The sequence below is a fragment of the Myxine glutinosa genome, chromosome 4 (genome assembly GCF_964187855.1).
Source record: "Myxine glutinosa chromosome 4, kmMyxGlut1.1, whole genome shotgun sequence".
NCBI lineage: Eukaryota > Metazoa > Chordata > Myxini > Myxiniformes > Myxinidae > Myxine > Myxine glutinosa.
Window position 1 is genome coordinate 67,701,297 of NC_136264.1, and position 19,799 is coordinate 67,721,095.

At 41.4% G+C, this 19,799-nt stretch overlaps 1 protein-coding gene across 5 annotated transcripts in view; it reads left to right on the forward strand.

The window, feature by feature from the left end:
- LOC137424709 (uncharacterized) overlaps window positions 1-19,799 on the forward strand; it is a 142,010-nt gene that overhangs the window by 28,397 nt on the left and 93,814 nt on the right. For all 5 annotated transcript variants that reach the window (XR_013623067.1, XM_078775843.1, XM_078775844.1 and 2 more), the window contains exons 5-10: window positions 538-568; window positions 3,234-3,341; window positions 3,695-3,830; window positions 6,004-6,229; window positions 16,221-16,292; window positions 17,109-17,366. Coding sequence is in view for 4 of the 5 variants with exons in the window: in XM_078775843.1 (XP_078631969.1) it covers window positions 538-568; window positions 3,234-3,341; window positions 3,695-3,830; window positions 6,004-6,229; window positions 16,221-16,292; window positions 17,109-17,366 (831 nt within the window). In the remaining variant the exon portion in view is untranslated. The remainder of the gene's footprint in view (window positions 1-537; window positions 569-3,233; window positions 3,342-3,694; window positions 3,831-6,003; window positions 6,230-16,220; window positions 16,293-17,108; window positions 17,367-19,799) is intronic.

The window sequence follows — 19,799 nt, forward strand, 5'->3', positions numbered from 1 at the left end:
TGTGCGACCTGTAGGAATATTTGCGGGACAGAGCCCAGAGAGAGCTGGGGGGGGGGGGGGGGCAAGGCCAGAGAGGTATACTTGGTATGTTGCAACTAAAGTTTGTTCACAGCATTAAAAACAATCGGGGTTTAAGGGGGTTTACAGGGAGTCAAAGTGGATCCAGGTCTGCCCCCCCCCCCCCTAAAAATAGGAATTTGCTTTTTCTTCTGAAACTACAAACACTATTTCGAAGAAATTTGACCACAACCTTCATCACCCGTGATGTACCAAAGTTTTTTCACGGCATTAAGAAAATCGAAGTCTAAGGGGATCCACTGGGGGTCAAAGTGGATCCAGGTGTCCTGTCTTCTCTACATGCTGTCCTGTCTTCTAGCAACCATTGAAATTGGTTGAAAATACCGTGATACTGTTGAGAATACCTTTAGTCAGTCTAGTATCGTGCTTTATTCTACCAGGTGAGCGCCCAGGGGTATTGCCCCTATTTTTTTGAAGATGTGCTGAAGCTCTTTTCTTTTTTTTTCTTTTTTGCTGCAGTTCATCTGAAGCCAACAGGAGAATAAAAAACGTACGTTGTATTTCAACTTTCATTTAATTCTGTGGCAAAGTTTTGTTTCTGACACATTTTCACTTCCTCACTGGTTGTGTTGGTCGAATATGTAAGCCTGTTGTTGAAAACACTGAAAATTTACAGATTGATCCCAAGGTCTTTTTCTAAGGCTGGGTTTTTGGGTGGGTGAAAAACAGTTTTCATACTGATAAAAATTTGTCTGGCCATGACTGTACCAACTGTACCTATTCCACTGGCCCAGTAATTTTATTGTTCTTGACACAAACTGTTTAAGGCTACATTTTAAATGTATTAAAAGTTTGTCATTCATTTCTTAGCTGAAATAATTTGGCAAATCGTGTGTGCATGCGTGTACATCACTCTCTATATTAGCACTCTAGTACTCTATTAGAATAACAGTTTTTAGTGAAACTTTATACCAGACATTGGTTGGTTCGTGAAACTTTATACCAGACTCGGTGGTGTAATGGCTGGAGCATCCACTCTGAGTCTGAGAGGTCGGCGGTTCGTATAACAGCCGAGTCATGCCAAAGACTTTAAAAAGGGTAATTGCTGCGTCCTTGCTTGACGCTCAACATTTAAAAGGATAGAGCACGGACAAACAACCATAGGTTGGCAACCATAATGCATGGTGCTGGGCAAGGACATTGGTTGACAAACAGTTGTGGCCAAAAATATTTGCACCCTTGCACTTTTTTCAAATAATGCACCATTTCTTCCAGAAAATTGTTTAAATTAAAACATATTTTGGTATCCACATGTGTATTCCCTTGCTTTGCAGTGGAACAAAACAAAAAAAGCTTTAAAATTACTAAATCTTAGCTTATTCCACACAGAAATCCGAAAATGGCCCGGATAATAATATTGGCACCTTTTAGAAGTTGTTAGACATAATTAGATTTCAAGCAGGTGATTCTCCTTTACTTTGGAATTGAACTCACATGTGGTGTGAGTTCAATTCCCTGCAATATAAAAATGCAATATAAAAATCACTCATTCAACCAGTTTGAATAGAGAAAAGGAGTCATTCTGCTGTTTTGTGTCACTGTGTGTACCGCAATGAGCATGGAGAAAAGAAAGAAAACCAGAGAATTGTCTGAGGTCCGACACAAGATTGTAGCCAAGCATGGACAATCTCAAGTCTAAAAGTCCATCTCCAGAGACCTTGATGTTCCTGCGTCCACCGTACGCAATGTTATCAGGACGTTTAAGGCCCATGGCACTGTAGAGAACCTCCCTGAATGTGGCCGCAATAGAAAACTTGATCGAAGATTGCAGCGAAGGATTGTTCGAATGGTGGAGAAGCACCTTGATCAACTGCCAAACAGATTCAAGATGACCTTCAGACACAAGGTACGACAGTTTCAACTCACACCATCCGTCGCCAACTCGATGAAAGGGGGTTCTATGGTAGGAGACCCAGGAGGACCTCACTGCTGATCAAGCCTGACTGGAATTTGCCAAATCCTTCTGGGAGAATGTCCTGTGGACAGATGAGTCAAAATTAGAGATTTTTTAAAAAGCACATCATCTCTATGTTTACACAAAACAAAATGAAGCCTTCGAAGAAAAGAACACCTTTTCTACAGTCAAACATGAAGGATGTTCACTGTTCAGTGATGTGTTAGGGTTGCTGTGCTGCCTCTAGCATTGGGTGCCTTGAATGTGTGCATGGCATCATGAAATCAGGAGATTACCAAGGCATTTTGGAGAGCAATGTTCAACCAAGTGTCAGAAAGCTGGGTCTCCGTCGAAGGTCATGGGTCTTGCAGCAGGACAATGACCCCAAATACACTTCAAAAAACACCCGGGAACAGTTCAAGACAAATTGCTGGATTGTTCTGAAGTGGCCAGCAATGAGTCCAGATCTAAAACCCATTGAACACCTGTGGGGAGATCTGAAAACATCCGTTGGGAGAAGGCACCCTTCATATCTGGGAGAACTGGAGCAGTTTGCACAAGAAGAGTGGGCCAAACTGCCAGTAGAAAGGTGTAGGAAAGCTCATTCATGGCTATAGGAAGTGCTTGACTGCAGTTATTTTGTCCAAAGGCTGTGCTACCAAATATTAAGTCGAGGGTGTCAATAATTTTGTCAATGCCATTTCTTTTTATTTTCCTATTTAAAAGGATATATATTAAGTTCTGAATCAAAAACAAAGGTTCTGTAATATTAACAGTGAAATAAAGAATTGTGGAGACCAAATACTTTTGTCAATTTCAACTTATTTTTAGAGAAAATTGCGAGTTATTTGAAAAAAGTGCAAGGGTGCCAATATTTTTGGCCACGAGAGCAAGTGAATTTTACTCGAATTACTTTTTTTTTTTTTTTTTTACATCAAAAGCTCAACGTTCAAGGCTGCATAAAATCATCAATTTTTATTTTGTATTACATTTTTAATCTGTTTTCGTCATGTTTAGCTTATGGAAGAAGAAGTATAAGACGTCTGAATGAAAATGTATATGGACGGGCTGTGCATTTTCCAATGCTTTCTAGTTTATTTTTGAATGTTTATTTCTATTTTTATTTTTTTAAAGGGAGCAAATTTTTACTTGGTTCAGGTGCCGATGGTAAAAGGGTTGATTGATTTTGTAAACATTTTTTGCGGCCTAATCTTCTGATGGTTATGTTTCAAGTCTTGCAACAGCTTACCTCGATCTCCAGGTTCTTGTCACGATCTACTGGCTCGGCCATGCTGCCAGTAAACTGTCTGAATACGATGGTGCTCTACTGAATTGCAAAGCCTTTGCCACCCTGTTGGCACAATCGGAGGTGGGTATTGTTTATTTTTGCGCAATTGATGGTGTCAACCACAGCTTTGTGTTGTTGAGTTTGCTATTCAGAATCCTTGCATTGGTGAATAAATGCATGTTGTTTTATCTCGCGAATACAGTTATTTATTAAATTAATTCTTCCAGTTGTATCATTGCTGAGTATCTGCTCTGAATCTAGTACCCCCGTTGAACTCGGCAGGAACTTCAGATACCGGCTCATAATTGCCTTTTCTTTTTTAAAATTAACCTCGGGATCTGCAATAGTCAGAAATGAACGGTAAAAGACGAGAAAGCCGAAGCATATCGTTGATTTCATAGCAATTGGAATGAAGGGTCGTGATGCTTGTACAGGAGACGGACGAGGCGGACAGTGTACTGGGCAGCAGCTGGGAGCTGGAGCAGGGTGACACACCGTCTCCACATTCCTGTCCACAATCACACTCGGATTCTTTCCTTCCACACGACCGAGTGTGCTGCTCTCTGGACAGTGAGCATCAAATGTGTATTGTGTTGAGATATTGTAATACTAGCCAACTTTGTGCACTCTTTTTGATGAATGTTTCAACGTTATTGTGTATTAAACCTATTATTGTGAAAAATAATTTCTCATTCAACTGCTTCTTCTTCTGCCGTATGCAGCACTTGGCTGTGGTTTTCCATCGTTTTGCTAGGAGTGCGGCTGTACCGCTGATGCAGTGCCCCCTTATAGGTTAGAGCAGGAATTTGGAATTTAGCCAGGGTGTCGGCGATAATTCACTTACGGACACCTTGAGATCTTTTAACGGCCACCAACTAATGCAAGCAGATGGGACACCCAGTTTAACGTCCATCCAAGGTACGAAACACATTGATGCCTTGTCCTGCATGTGAAACAGCAGAGAGGCAGTTTATAGTCGGGTTGGGATTTGAAACTGGATTAGACAGCTCAGAAGTGAATGTACATACCTCTAGGTCTACGCTGTCCTGCCAGCCCCTCAATCAACCTGACCATGCATGAAGTGACCGACCTATTTATTACTTCCTCCACCAAAGGTGGGCGGAAGTTGTGTTTTCACCCATTTGTCTGTGAGCAGGGTGAGCAGGGAAGTTTGTATGTGAGCAGAGTATCTCAAAAAGATTCAGACGAAACATAGTGGAGAAGTTGTGCATTTGACAAGGACAAATTGATTTTATTTTGAAGATCTGGATCCAGATCCGGATACAATAATTTTTTAAGTGATTCTTCACTGTTGAGAGATAGGGCTAAAAACTATAAAAAGCACGATGTCTCAAACAGTTATGCACAGATTATGGTAAAACTTGGTGGATGAGTTGGGTAGGTGATAAGAACCAGCTGATTAGATTTTAGTGAAGGTACGGACACAGATCCGGCCAAACAGTGGGTTACAAAACGTAAACTGTTCAGCCTGGCAGAGGTGTGTCTTCTAATGAGTTCCGTTTTAGTTTTTATTGTACTTGTATACAAAGTCGAGGCTCGTGGAAGAGCTAGAAAATAGAATATTCAGAATGCTGTAAAAAAAAAATGGAAACAGTAGGGTAGAGGCATACAGCAGAGGGAGAATGGGTGAGGGGAAGAATGAGAGCAGGAGGAGTGGAGGGGGGAGAAGAGAGAATTAGGATGAACAAGGTGTATGACGGGAGGTGGGTGGGGGGGGGGGGGTGATCAGGCTGGATACAAGCTCCAAATCAGTAAGAAGAAGAGTAAGAAGAGCAAGGAAAGTAAGGAAAAAAAGTAAGAAGAAGAACTCTTCTAAAAGAAGCGTAAGGAAAAACCAGGACATTTGTTACATGAACTACATTGTTGTAGTAAGACATTAGCTTTGTCATTACACTTGCTTTATGCCTGCATGGCTGAAGCGATTGTATCCCCTTTGCACAGGTATCAGTAATATGTGCACGACAGTGTAGAAGCTTGTATGGTAAATGGGAAAGAGAACGTACGACTTCACAAGCTTGTTCTCAAACTCCTTCCCCCCACCCCCCACCCTTCTTGAAATATCCAAGAATTGTTACCTCTACCACCGAAGATGGACTGGGACGGAGATTATGTATTCACCTGTATTTATATGTCTTTCTGTGAGCATTATATTTCAAAACGTTGTGGACGCATTTGGCCCAAACTTGGCTGACAGATTGGGTGTGCGACAAGGACGAATTGATCAGATTTTGGTGAAGATCCCGATCCGGATACTATAATTTTTAAGTGGTTCTTCACCATTGAGAAATGGGGGGCAAAAACGATATATTGCACAATATCTCATAATGTTATGGACAGATTATGACAAAACTTTGGACAAACTTTGGACATGTTGGGTAGGTGACAAGAACAAGCCAATTCGATTTTGGTTAAGATGTGGATGCAGATCCGGCCTAAAAAAATTGGATAAAAATTGGATAAATTGGATATCCAATTTTTATCCTATTGGATAAAAAATGTAAACTGTTCAGCCTCGCGGAGGTATGCTCTCTCGCAAGTGCCGTTCTAGTTTGCACATGTTTGGCGTCCAGCCGTGACTACAAGACATACCTTCTGATATCATCTTGATATCATTCGTTTACGGCCTCCAAAACTTTTGACTACCCTGATGAAAATCTCTGATTTGTTTGTTGAAATGACAAAATGTTCTAAATTATTTAAAAAAAAAAAAATTTGTTCTCAGAACTTGAAATTGTTGGTGGTGAAGTGGAAAGTCCCACAAGAAAAATGCCAGACATCCAGAAAGATGATATGGCCACAAGGAGAACTTCAACAATAACAGATCAGCCACGTTTGGCAGCCCCTTTCAACCAGTTTCTACCTGGGCAACACAACATCACCACTGGAGTCTTCCCTGGACAGTCCTCTGTGTCTCAGTCAAACACAGGCTCACAGAACCATCTCAGCAGGTATGTTGGTAAAATACCTTTTGTTATTGCTTTGTTTTCACACAGATTCCTAATTCTGCGCAGGATAATTTTTTATGAGCTGGGGTTTATACATTTCTTGAGAATTTTTTGTCACTAAACATTGAGAGTCACCAGAAATTATCAAGATGAGTAAACAGGTGACACATACTCTACTTTTGAATTGTAGTGCCTGAGTAAACGTTTTAAAACCATACGTATGGGTGATAAGTGGTTCCAATTGGATAGATGATCCTCTAACCATCAGACGCGTAAGGCCCCGTGGTTGTTGTCCCCCGTCGCACCGCGGAGCGAAAGGGGGACTATGGTTTTCCCCTCCATCCGTGCGTGCGTGCATAAGCGAAGGACCGAATTCTAATTTGGTGTGGGTGCAACCCACGTCAAAATCCAAGATGCCGCCACCATGTATGTCTGCCGCCATGTATGTCTGCCGCCATGTATGTCTGCCGCCATGTATGTCTGCCGCCATGTATGTCTGCTGCCATGTATGTCTGCCGCCATGTATGTCTGAACCTTGTGAGCGGAATATCTTGAAAAATAAGCGAAGTACCAACTTCTAATCTGGTGTGTGGGTGTATCTAGGCATAAGGAAGAACGCTATTGAAAATTGAATCGCCACATCAAAATCCAAGATGGCCGCCTTGCGTCTTCCACTTTGTCAACTCACATCACTTCACCGACGGGGGACCCAGGCGTAACGCTTGTCTTATTGGCTGGAGGGTCATAATCCTGGATGGGTCGCCATTCCGACACCAGATACTCGACTGGCTCACTCCCACCAAGCTGGTACTTTTTTCTGACCTCAGGAGGATGACAGACCGAGTCTAGCGACGTAATGTTGTTTTGGCTTAGCTGATGAGGTCCTTCATTCAACTGCACGGTGTAGCTTCACTGAGTATGCCATCCTTCCGGATTGTATGTAAAAAAATAAATGCTGTTTTAAATCATTCTCCCACATCTCTTTGGAGCTAAAGCATAGATATTTAATTCAGCAATGCAATAGAGACCCTGGTGTTGGGCTAGCGGCTAGGGTGCCGGCTTAGGATACAAGGATCCTGGGTTCGAATCCCGGTCGATTGCTGAATTAACGCCAGGGGGGTTGACTCAGCCTGTCATCCTTCCGAGGTCGGCTAATTGAGTACCAGTTCACTGGTAATTCCCTGTTTGTCGTTAAAGGCGGCAAAAAGGGTTGGCGTCAGGAAGGGCATCCGGCCGTAAAACATTGCTTCAAAAAGGGGACCGAAAACAACAACAACCACGGTTCCCGAAAAAGGCCAACCCCCGCTTTGTGGGGAAAAATGGCCTCTGAAGGTGGTTATTTTTTTTTTTAATGCAATAGAACCGATTATTGCCAACGACTTCAAATATCTTTTTCCTATTTTTTTTTCTCTCCAATTTATTGATTTGCTGTCCTCAGTTTGGTTTCTGCCCTGGCCGTCCCACAATTGATGTGCTTTTTATGTTTGCTCAACATTGGATCAATACTCGGATTCACAAGGAAGATCCCAGAGCAGTATTGTCGGTTGTTTCTGCCAGGCTTTTGACACTGTTCACCTGGTAGTGCTTGCCAACTTTCTTTGCTCGTTACCTCCATCACCAAAGGTGGATGGAGGTTATGTTATTCACCCCTGGTTGTCTGTCTGTGAGCAGGATATCTCAAAAGGTTATGGACATATTCGGACGAAACTTTGTGGACAGCTTTAGCTTGGGTGTGACTCGGACGATTTGATTAAATTTGGGGAAAGATTCAGATTTGGATCCAGGTACTTTAATCTCTCAAGTGATTTTTCACCATCGAGACATAGGGCCAAATACGATATATAGCATGATATTTCAAAATATTGTTGACGGATTAGGACTGGCGGAGGTATGCGATCTACCAAGTGCCTTGATCATTTTTACGTGCATTGGATGGGATTTTATCCTCGGTGCTCTTAATTTTAGCTTGTCTACCATGGGGAAATACTATGAGCTTTCTCTTGTTCCTGATCTATATAAATGACCTTTAGACATCTCTCAACAACCATTTTTCCACTTCGCTGGAAATTCGATGACGTCATACAGTTCCACTTGCTTCCTTATAAGACTTGCAGTGGCAGATTTTAAAAAGATCAGGTTTTGATCCTGCACTTGGAACTTGCCATTCAGTCGATCAAAAACAAAGGTTTCCACCCTCTCCTTCTGTAATGACTGACATAACAATCCACCTCACTTCAGCAGCCAAACTCTCAATGAAGTGTTGTTACTTGAGCTACTCACTTCCACTCTCTGTGGTGATATATCCTGTCCTAAACGCATCTCAAAGCTGAGCTCCAGTCACATGGAGTCTAATTATTTTCTGACACGTCAAATGATTATCATTTGGCTACTCAAAGCTTCCAAAATCTTACAAGGACCTTCATCCACAGACCTGTAAAAGATCACCTCTCACTCTGGGAAGGGATCCCATGTTATATTTGAACCCTCTTGCTGCTGTGAAGCCCAAAACGATGTGAATGAATTGGCATCTCATGACGGGAAGGAAAGTATAGCAGCCTCCTAAGTCGTCACAGAATGTTTGGGGGGTCCTTTCTGTTTGGTTGCATATTTATTTATTTCCAGCTCTATGCTGATTGGCCCCACTCCAGTGTGCTATCAACTAATTTCAGCCATACAAGACTATAATCTACAGGACTAGGAAAAAAAAACCACCTTTAGAGGCCATTTTTCCCCGCAAGCGGGGGTTGGCCTTTTTCGGGGACCGTGGTTGTTGTTGTTTTTTTGGTCCCCTTTTTGAAGCAATGTTTTACGGCCGGATGCCCTTCCTGCCGCCAACCCTTTTTGTCGGACAATAATAACAAATGTCGGACAACAATCGGACAATAATGTCGGACAATAGGACTCGGACAATAATCTCTCCTGCACTTCCCTTCAGGTGTTAAAGCTTAAAGGTGGCTGTACCTCTTTTCAAAGCCCTATATCTATTGCAAGTTTGTTGTCCCCTTTGTTAATATCTCCATTATCTTTCTGTTTGCAGCGTGATTGATTCTGCATTTTAGGACTGAATAAATAGCTGTGGGTTTTGGTTTCCAAAGCATCTTTCATTTCCTTTTCAACATCGTAACCAGAAGGAGCAATCAGAGATTTCAGACCCACGCCATGACTTTTTTTGAGTCGTTTGTTTTGTGTGGTTTGTTTTTGTGTGGTATATTTTGTGTGGCAAATAAATGGAAGGATGTACTAAATAAAAGGTCATTGATTGCAAATAAAAGGTCTAAATGGTGTAGTTGTAAATGTGTAAAGGTCAAAGGTCTGAAAATGTCTAAATGGGTCTTAAAAGGTCGAAGGGGTCTAAAGGGTATAATTTAAGGTCCATATGGTCAGAATTGTCTGAAGGAGTCCAAATGTTCTTAAAACATCTAAACAGGGTCGAAAGGTCTAAAGGTCTAAGGGGTCTTAGTGGTATTAAAAGGTCTGAAATGTGCGAAGTTTTAATGGCAGAAAGATCCAAAAGGGTAGAAAGGAGTCGTATGGATTATAAAGGGTCTAATGAGGTGTATTTAGGGTTTTAAAATGTTTAATAGGATATCAGGCGTTTTAGGGGTCTAAGGGTTTTAAAAGGTGTAACACGGTCTATAAGTTCTTGGATGTCTATAGGATCTACAGGGTGTTAGGAGTCTAATGGGGTCTGTAGTGTCTTTGGGGTTTTAAAGGGTCTCATGATTATAAATGCTCAAAGGGGTCATAAAGCATCTTCGGTTGTAAAGGGTCTTGGGTGTCTTAGGTGTCTTCGGTGTTTTAGGGGTCTAAAGGGTGTAAAGGGTCTTGGGTCTGTGGTGTCATGGGGATGTTAGGGGTCTAGAGGGTTGTTAAGGCCTTAGGGGTCTTAAAGGCCCTCTAAGAGGTGTAATGGGCCTTGAGGGTCTTGGGGGGGGGGGGGGGGGAGGCTTGATGGGCCCAATGTTGCAGTTCCTTGTAAGAGTACTCGTATTTCTCAACTCTGATTATTAGTGTAGAAGATAAGTGTAACAATCCTTTAAATGATGAAATTTGGCATGCATGGATCTTGGACTATATATGTAAAAAAAACCCCAGTGGACAATTGAAATATTCAAAATGGTGGCCAAAATCCAAGATGGCTGTCGATTTCATGTGTTCGTGAATGGAAAAAATCTTATTTATGGCAAAAATCACACTAGTTTATAAAATATGTTTTCAACAATACTTTTATTATATTGAAATATTAGAATTACATTTGTTTTAATACTTTCAACAACAATTAAAGCAATAACAAGCCAAATTCAAAATGGTGGACTCTGATCTTGGCATTAAAATGGCAGTATATCGTAATTTGAATGATATCCTTAGCTATCATGACATTCTTTAATCATGCACTAATAATGCAATATTCTGCATCTGAAAGAATATTCCGTGCAGGCAAATGTTAATGTTAAGGTAAGCATGGGCATGTTCAACGTGATGTGCATTGCAGTCCAGACCGTTTGCACGTGCATCTCCCACTGCACTCAGTCTTGCATCTGCATTTTTCTGAGAGTTTTTCACACTTCAGCAATTGGACTGTTATTGCTCTAGTGCAGGTACCAAGTCCTTATATCTCCATCCCTGCTGCTTGAAGATGGTAAGTTTGCATGGGGGCACAAGAGCTTGGCCCCAAATGTAGCCCACTTGGTAGGAAGCCTGAAGCACGTGCTGAAGTAATTCAGCCTGTGTAGGTGGTATGCCATTGTATGATCGATTCTTCTGAGTAAACAATGTGCGTCTTGCTGCGGCTACACTTGAATTTGAACTGGATCTGTCATAGGCAAGCATGGTGAAGTTCCTATAACAGACAGATCACTTGACTCCACCTTTTTGGGACAAGTACTGAGCTTCATGAAAATAGCGGTGGCCTAAGGGAAAACGGACAAAGATTGGAACAATGTTCTTCCTTGCTTTGAACCTGGGAACATTGTCACAGCCACTGAATGCACGGGAAAATAGCAGGACTTTTCTTTTTTTTTTCTTTGCCTAGTTGTTCAACTAAGGTTTGGATAAGCATCCACCTTATTTTATTGGAATGCCCCAACGCTTCCCAGAGTTCATCAAATCCATCCCTTTGGAGGTTATCAAAGACTGCTGCGGTTATCACAACAATGTCTATGTTATTTGAAAGAATAGCAGCGCTTTTACTGCATTGTTGTTGTTGTATAGCCCCGGACAATTCTCTTGAACAAGCTCGCGGCACGGAGGCAGCCGATTCATTTCCCAGGAGCGATCAAGAGATCCCCCACATTGAGGATGGTGCACTCCGCCTTCACAAAGTCGGGGCCATGACATAGAGAGAGAAAGAGGGAAAGGGCCGGTCCATGGGGATCGATCGGCACTCCGACCGTGACCATGCTGCCCTGACGAATCTGGGTAGCAGGGAAGAATGGGAAAGATTTGGCCCCTGACTTGCATTTTTTTTTTCTTTTTTTCTTTTGTATACTGAATCGAGGCTCGTGAAAGAGCTAACATTTACTTCACAAACAGATCAACCAGACAAACAAAATATATAAAAAGAGGGAGCGGAAGACAAGATAGGGAGAGAAGGGGAAGCACACAAACACAACATTTGAGAGCAGGGATATGTGTGGAAGGGAGAGGGCTTGGGGGGAGGAGGCGTGGGAAGGGGGGGGTGGGGAGGGAGAAGTATAAAACACAAGGACACCAAGGACTTCCAGGACAGAAGTTGGTATTTCAAAAAAGTGGAATTGGGGTGAAATTAGCGGGGGTAGAAAAGATCAAGGTTTTGGATGGGGGAAGATAAGAGATGGTGGTGAACAGCTGTTTTAAAGACCTGGAGGGTGGAGTGGGATTGAAGAGAGTGAGGGAGTTTGTTCCAGAGGCAGGAGAAAAGAGGAATGAAGGAGTGAAGGTGAGCAGAGAGTCTTGATTTTGGTAGTTTGACCATAAGAGGGTTGCAGGCAGATCTTGTGCGACCTGTAGGAATATTTGCGGGACAGAGCCCAGAGAGAGCTGGGGGGGCAAGGCCAGAGAGGAGTCGGTAGAAGACGGAAAGACCACCAACCTGCCTGCGGTGAGTGAGTGAGAGGCCCTTGGAGTTAGCTTCATCGCGGGAGATTCCAATGATTCTGAATGCTTTGGTTTCAACAGCGTGAAGACGAGCTAGGTGTGAGGCAGGAGCACCAGCCCAGAGGGGAGAGCAGTATTCCATTGAGCTGCGGATGAAAGCCTTGTATGTGGTGAGGAGCTCAGGTGTGCCAAGGAAGGACTTCGCACGACGGAGGATGCCCAGTCGGCGACTGGCTTTGGAGGCCAGATTTGAAATGTGGTTTTCCCAGGAAAGATCATGGCAGATAGTGAGACCCAAAAGCTTGAGTGACAGAACTTCTTGGAGAGGATTATTCAGAAAGTGGATGGGAGGGTTGTCCAGTCGGTCATTTCGGAGAGACATCGTAAGAGTGTGAGATTTGTCAGGATTGAAAGACATGTTCCACTTGTTTGCCCAGTCTGTGATTTTGTCCAGGTCTGCAGAGAGTGAGGAGGCTGCAGACTGCTGATCTGAGGGATGAAGAATGGAGCGACAGAGAGTAGAGTCATCAGCAAAGAGATAGAGGATTTTCAAGAGAGTCAGAGAGATCATTGATGAAGACCAGAAAAAGCACAGGGCCCAGAACACTACCTTGTGGAACTCCAGCCTGAACAGGAAGAGGAGATGAGAGAAACCCATTCAGGGCCACACGTTGACTACGACTAGAGAGGAAGTCCGCCAGCCATGCGTGGAGATTTCCATGGATACCAAAAGAGGAGAGTTTAGTGAGCAGAGCGGGGTGCCAGACCGTATCGAAGGCATGTGATATGTCAAGGGAGACTGCTCTAATTTCCTGTTTGGCATTGAGGACCTCCATCCATTGTTGAGAAAGCAGAAGCAGCATGTCCAGCATGCATGCATTGGGGGGAGGGGGATACAACCACCACGAAGAGGCATCCCCGATAGTTGTAGACATAAACAAATAACCTCGTATCTGCCACCTCCTGGTTACATGATAGGGCACTAGCTAGATGTGAATCGGCCAATGGTTCTCAACCGCTGCGTCTTCTTTGGATGCAAAGACTGAACCTTTGGGTACCCCTTGTTTCAGACTGTCCACCAAATAAGGATACAGCTTCTTCTTGCTTTCCTCATTCTGTAGAAAACTTGGCCAGATTTTTCGTATCTTGCCTTTACAGGTCACTCCCCATCTGGTATCCTGCCCCTTCTTAATCTGGTGTATGATTTTGTGCTGTTTTCCTTGTATACATGAAAGACAACATCATTTCTCTTGTGCTTACTAGCACAAGTATTGGCCTTGCCAACAAAGTCTTTCCATACAAGGTCCTGAAAAGTGTGTTCTGTTGGCTTCAGAGAATGTGCAAGGCATGAACCATCAATGGTGATGGACTCTACTTGAGGCTGGACTGACTGGGTTGGTGAAATAGCTTCTAGACAGGTCATTAGTTCTGCTTTTTGATTTTCTGAAGATCTCCATATGAAAATGCCAGTTTTCTGCTGGAAAAACTCATCAAGGTCTACGAGTTTGACATGAAATGAACAAGTTTGAAAACAAGTTGCAATCTTGCTTCAAAGTGTTCTCTTTGCTCTTCTCTTTGACTTTGCTTGTCTCAAACAAGTTATCGTTGTTTTTGTTTCATTGGGGAGTAGAAGGTCTGCAAATGCTCTCTGAAATCTTTAAATTTACGAACGCCTTTGGAGAGGTAATTGTTCAGCATGTCTGTAACGTTTCCTCCATGACCTCTTATGTGTCAATTGTCAGCATGTCAGTCTTGACCTCTTCCAAAAATGAGTTGCCCATTTCCTCTCTGGTCCTTGCTGGACTCTGCACATCTATGTGGAAAGCCTTCTGTGCAGCTGGTGTCTATTTGTGGTACTTTGTTTGCACCTTCTCTTTGATCCCTGAAAAGGCTTCATACTGAGCTGCTCGCCTGCATACCTGCATACTTGTTTGATGGGGATCGTCGATGGATTGCAATCTTCAAGTCTCCTCATAAATGTTCATTTGGGTCCAAGTCAGTAATTTGTTCAATTGGGTTCAAGTCAGTACTTTGACTGGGTCACTCATGAACATGTATTCTCTTCTTTTCCAGCCACTCCAGTGTGGCTTTAGATTTGTGCTTCGGCCTGTAACCCTGTAACGTTCAGGCCCTGTAACCATCCATCTTGGAAGCGCAGATTCCTGTTCAGTAATGCCGACGGCTCCACCATCTCCTTTGATCAGAGCAAATTATTCTGCTTGTTAGCCTGGTCGATTGCAAGTCTGGAAAATACTTTCTCTGCATGATTTGTGCACAACACAGCTATCATGGTATGGTACTTTGCATCATTCTGTGTCAGCGTGTGTCTCCATTCCAGTGCCATTGTCTAATCTGGATGGATTTTTGGGGCGTTCGCAGTGCATACAGACTATATGCAAACTGGGAATCGTTGAAGCCAGAGTTTTGTATCCAATTGTTGATTTGGAAAAGTTGTGTTGTAATTTTTTTCCTGTTTTTCTTCTTGGCCCAAGCAGCACTTGCTGCCAGGTCTATATAAGGCTTGAAATCATTAATCTTCAAACACTGAAAAATATAGAACAATTATACTTCAGTTATATCTCTGAAAATTAATAGTTACCCTCGCCAGAGGAGAGGGTATTGCATTTGAGTCCGTTTGTCTGTCTGTTTGTCTGCACAGAATAAGTATGATTTTCTCTGCAACCGTTGTGCCAATTGACAGGAAATTTTCACCAAAGGTGCACCTCCTCCTGTAGAATTGTTAATGATAATTATGACGTCATAGGTTACGTGGTACGGGCACCATCTTGGAAAAAACGAAAAACTTTGCACCTCTATATCTCCGAAAGTGCTGCATAGAGAAAATTGAGACATGGCTCATTGTAAAAAAAAAAAACTCTCCATGGGGAATAAAATATGTTGATGATGATGTCATAGGTGCCTCCATTATGACATCATAATTCGACAAGTACAAAACTTGGATCAAGATGAAATTTCTTGAGCGTCATCTAGTGATAAATTGCTAGAGAAAAAGAATAATTTTGATTCCATCGGTCACGTGGTTCGGCCACCATATTTGTTTTAACACAAAAGCCTTTAAAAACGCTAAAACACATCCCGGCAAGGGTTTAAAATCTCTGATTGCTTTTTCTTGTTAAAATTGCAAACAGACTCCCAGCTCCAATGTAGATGACGGCAACTACACAGAAGTAGCCCAGTGACCTCAGCCACATATCAGCATGCAGAGCCAGCCAGCTAAACTGTTAACATTATTGTTTCAAACGAATCATAATTAATTGGGAAATATCTAGAATAGCAGAGTAGCTCGCCAACTGCAATCAAAACTTGAATCTGGCTGTTTCTTTATAAGTCTTATAGATTGCTTTATAAGGTTTTGCATGGGTCATGTGACAAAATTGTGAAAAGTGTACATTCTATTTCTATAATCTTAACTAAGTTAAATCAAAAGACTTATTAAATACATTTTTGTTAGTTGAGAATGTGTAAAGAATATGTGATTTGGTCACACTTATCGTGATTTCTATATTTTTGCCATTTATTATGCCACTATTGGCCATATTGGATTTTGGCCGCCATTTTGAATACGGTATTTCAATTGTCTACTTGGTTCCTATTTTTCTACATGGTAAAAGGTACATAGATGCCAAATTTCATGCTTGTATCATAATTTCAAAAGTTGGTCCCACTATTTGTGGCTTGGCTTCTTCATTTCAAAGATTGGTCCAATATTTGTGACTTGTCTTCTACACTATACAAGCCAAATATAACCTTCCCATTTTGAACACAGACCTTGTTTGTACATTAGGTAAGCTTCATTTCTGCCCCAGAACTTTGGCACAACTTGTTGGTTCGACTTCGGCTGTATGATCTGGCACTGCACTCTCGCTACCTTGTTTTTTTTGTTTGTTTTTTCTCCCAGCCCTTTGGTGGTGTCGATGAGTGAGGCACAGCAACCTGCCCAACTCCCCATTCAGCAAGGGAAAGTGGACAGGTTGGCTGGAATTCCTTTGTGCCTGCTATCTTACATTTGCAGTGTTCTCCTGCACCCTCACCACTCCTCTCCTGCGACATTTTTTTATTGTTATTGCCAATTTATTTTCTTTTTATTTAATTATTTCGGCTTGGAAATGTTTGTGGCATTTACTTTTTAGGGAGCATTTTAAATACCTTCCTAAGTCGAACGCAAAGTGTAAAAGTATGATTTGGACCACATCTGGTTAGGCATGCAGATTATCTCCTCTCTGACTGCTATTGGTGAGCCTGCTGGGTTTTTATGAACAGCCCGATAGTAACATGGGAGTTATGCTTGGACTAGCTCTGTTTTTCAAATCTTTTTGTTGGAATAAAAACACAAGCTATCATTATAAGGTATTGCGGCCATTGATCGTATGGCAATTATTATCCCCCTGAAGAAGGCTAAATAAATAGTTTATTTCCCCACTTGTATGGAAGTGAAGACTGAATGGTTGAGAAAGTGGAAGTGAAATGTAGGACAACATGTTGATGACTAAAACTCCCATAAGAGGAACATGATTGGATGATGGAACATCCGTCCACCCATTATATTGTGCAATTCCCCCTCCTCCCACCCCACACTCAAAAATACCAAATTGCTTAGCTGTTCTCCATGTGCTTACTGAATAGTATTAAGCCAAGGTTTTGACAGGAAGGATTTTCCTTGCCGCCGAGCAATCTGCTTACTTGACTTGAACCTGAACGTGTGCCTTTATCCCTGCATGGCGTGCCACACTGCGTGGGTGCTTCGAGTCTCAGCTTGTCTCCATTGCTCGTGACCTTGATATGCCAGATTCCAGGTTGCAGAACAGAAAAATCAGCCACGGGATTTCAACTGGGATTCGGAGGACGAGGAGAGGCTCGGGGAACCGGATGTGGAGAAGGACGATCTGGCGGCAAGACGTGGCTGGCAAGGAAACCGAACGCCAGCTGTCCCACACAATCGTTTTCTTCCAGCTCACAGCGATTCGCGAGACGTGCTCAGATGGGAGAATATGGTTCAGTCTGCCCAGCGTCTACGAGATCAGGCCATCTTGCAGATTGGACACAGGTCCGGTCAGGCGGGTCTTGAGCAAAGCTAAAAAGCCGTGTGTCGATTTTCATCACATCCTTGGCGTACCTCGTCTATATTTACTTGCAATCATCATTGGTTATTTTCTTTGTTGAATTTTTCTCTTCTCTTTAATCTTCCATCTTTCTTTTGTTTCCTTTTCATCGTTATTTTTCCCATTTTATTATAAATCTTCACCACCACCTTTTTTTTTCTCTTTATTCACTACTTCCCTGGATCCTCCCATTTTTTGTACACCGCTCCTTTCCTATGCCATCTCCAGGCATTGCAAATCGTCATTGCCGGGCACCGAAGGGGGCTCGGCAGTGACGCACGCTGAAAGAGAGGACTCAGTTTTCACTCTGGTTGTTTGTTTGTTTGTTTGTTTGTTTTCTTGTTTGTTGTACACCGCTCCTTTCCTATGCCATCTCCAGGCATTGCAAATCGTCATTGCCGGGCACCGAAGGGGGCTCGGCAGTGACGCACGCTGAAAGAGAGTACTCAGTTTTCACTCTGGTTGTTTGTTTGTTTGTTTTCTTGTTTGTTTTCTTGTTTGTTTTCTTTCTTGTTTTCTTTCTTGTTTGTTTGTCCGGGCGATATCTCAGCCATCCTTTGAGCTAGGAAGCTGAAATTTCGGCACAATAGTGAGCAAGTCCTTTGTCAAAAACGGTATTTTGTTTTTTGATTAATCAATAAATTGAGGAGTTATTTAATTATTAGCGATTAATTAAGTACTTATTTAATTAATCAAATTTCCTTTCTCTTCTGACCATTATTAACTCAGGCACCTTTTGAGTTAGGAAGCTGATATTTGGACATGCCAATGACCAGGTGATTTGGCTGCAAAGGATATTTTTGATTTATTAATTAATCAATTAATCGATTAATTATTTAATTATTCGATGAATGACCCAAAAAAAATTTTTTTTTTAAGTTACAGATTCTGATGAAATAGTGGTAGTTTATGTGTTCTCTGACCAAATTGATTAATAATTTAATTTTTTTATGATTATTATTTATTTATTTTCATTATTAATCATTTATTTATTTTCTTTCTCATTTGGCCAATATCTCAGGCACCTTTTGAGCTGGGAAGCTAATATTTGGACATGAGTGACCAAGTGATGTGGCTATCAAGGATATTTTTGATTTATTGATTAATCATTTCATCTATTAATTATTTATTGATTAATCGATTAATTATTTTTTGAGTAATCAATTAATTATTTAATTTTTTATAAATGACTTATTTAATTAAATTTCTAAAAGATACATCTTCGGATGAAGCACTAGTGGTTTAGTTATGCGATTAGCCAATTGATTATGAAAATATTTTGTGATAATCTTTTATTGATTTTAATTATACAATTAATCGATCAATTAGTGTACACCTCTCCCTCCCAATGCAGCCTCAATGAGCTGCACTGCGGTATTGCCGGGCGCCAGAGGCGCCCCGGCAATGCCGCGCTGCAGCATATTTAATTATTTGGCATGGGGCGGTGCACTTTGAATGGATGTGTACTTGTTGTACACCGCTCCTTTCCTATGCCATCTCCAGGCATTGCAAATCGTCATTGCCGGGCACCAAAGGGGGCTCGGCAGTGACGCACGCTGAAAGAGAGTACTCAGTTTTCACTCTGGTTTCTTTCTTGTTTGTTTGTTTTTTTTTTTTCTTGTTTGTTAGTCCGGACGATATCTCACCCATCCTTTGAGCTAGGCAGCTGAAATTTCGGCACAATAGTGAGCAAGTCCTTTGTCAAAAACGGTATTTTTTTTTTTGATTAATCAATAAATTGAGGAGTTATTTAATTATTAGCGATTAATTAAGTACTTCTTTAATTAATCAAATTTCCTTTCTCTTCTGACCATTAACTCAGGCACCTTTTGAGTTAGGAAGCTGATATTTGGACATGCCAATGACCAGGTGATTTGGCTGCAAAGGATATTTTTGATTTATTAATTAATCAATTAATCGATTAATTATTTAATTATTTGATTAATGACAAAAAACTTTTTTTTTTAAAGTTACAGATTCTGATGAAATAGTGGTGGTTTATGTGTTCTCTGACCAAATTGATTAATAATTTAATTTTTTTATGATTATTATTTATTTATTTTCATTATTAATCATTTATTTATTTTCTTTCTCATTTGGCCAATATCTCAGGCACATTTTGAGCTGGGAAGCTAATATTTGGACATGAGTGACCAAGTGATGTGGCTATCAAGGATATTTTTGATTTATTGATTAATCATTTCATCTATTAATTATTTATTGATTAATCGATTAATTATTTATTGAGTAATCAATTAATTATTTAATTTTTTATAAATGACTTATTTAATTAAATTTCTAAAAGATACATCTTCGGATGAAGCACTAGTGGTTTAGTTATGCGATTAGCCAATTGATTATGAAAATATTTTGTGATA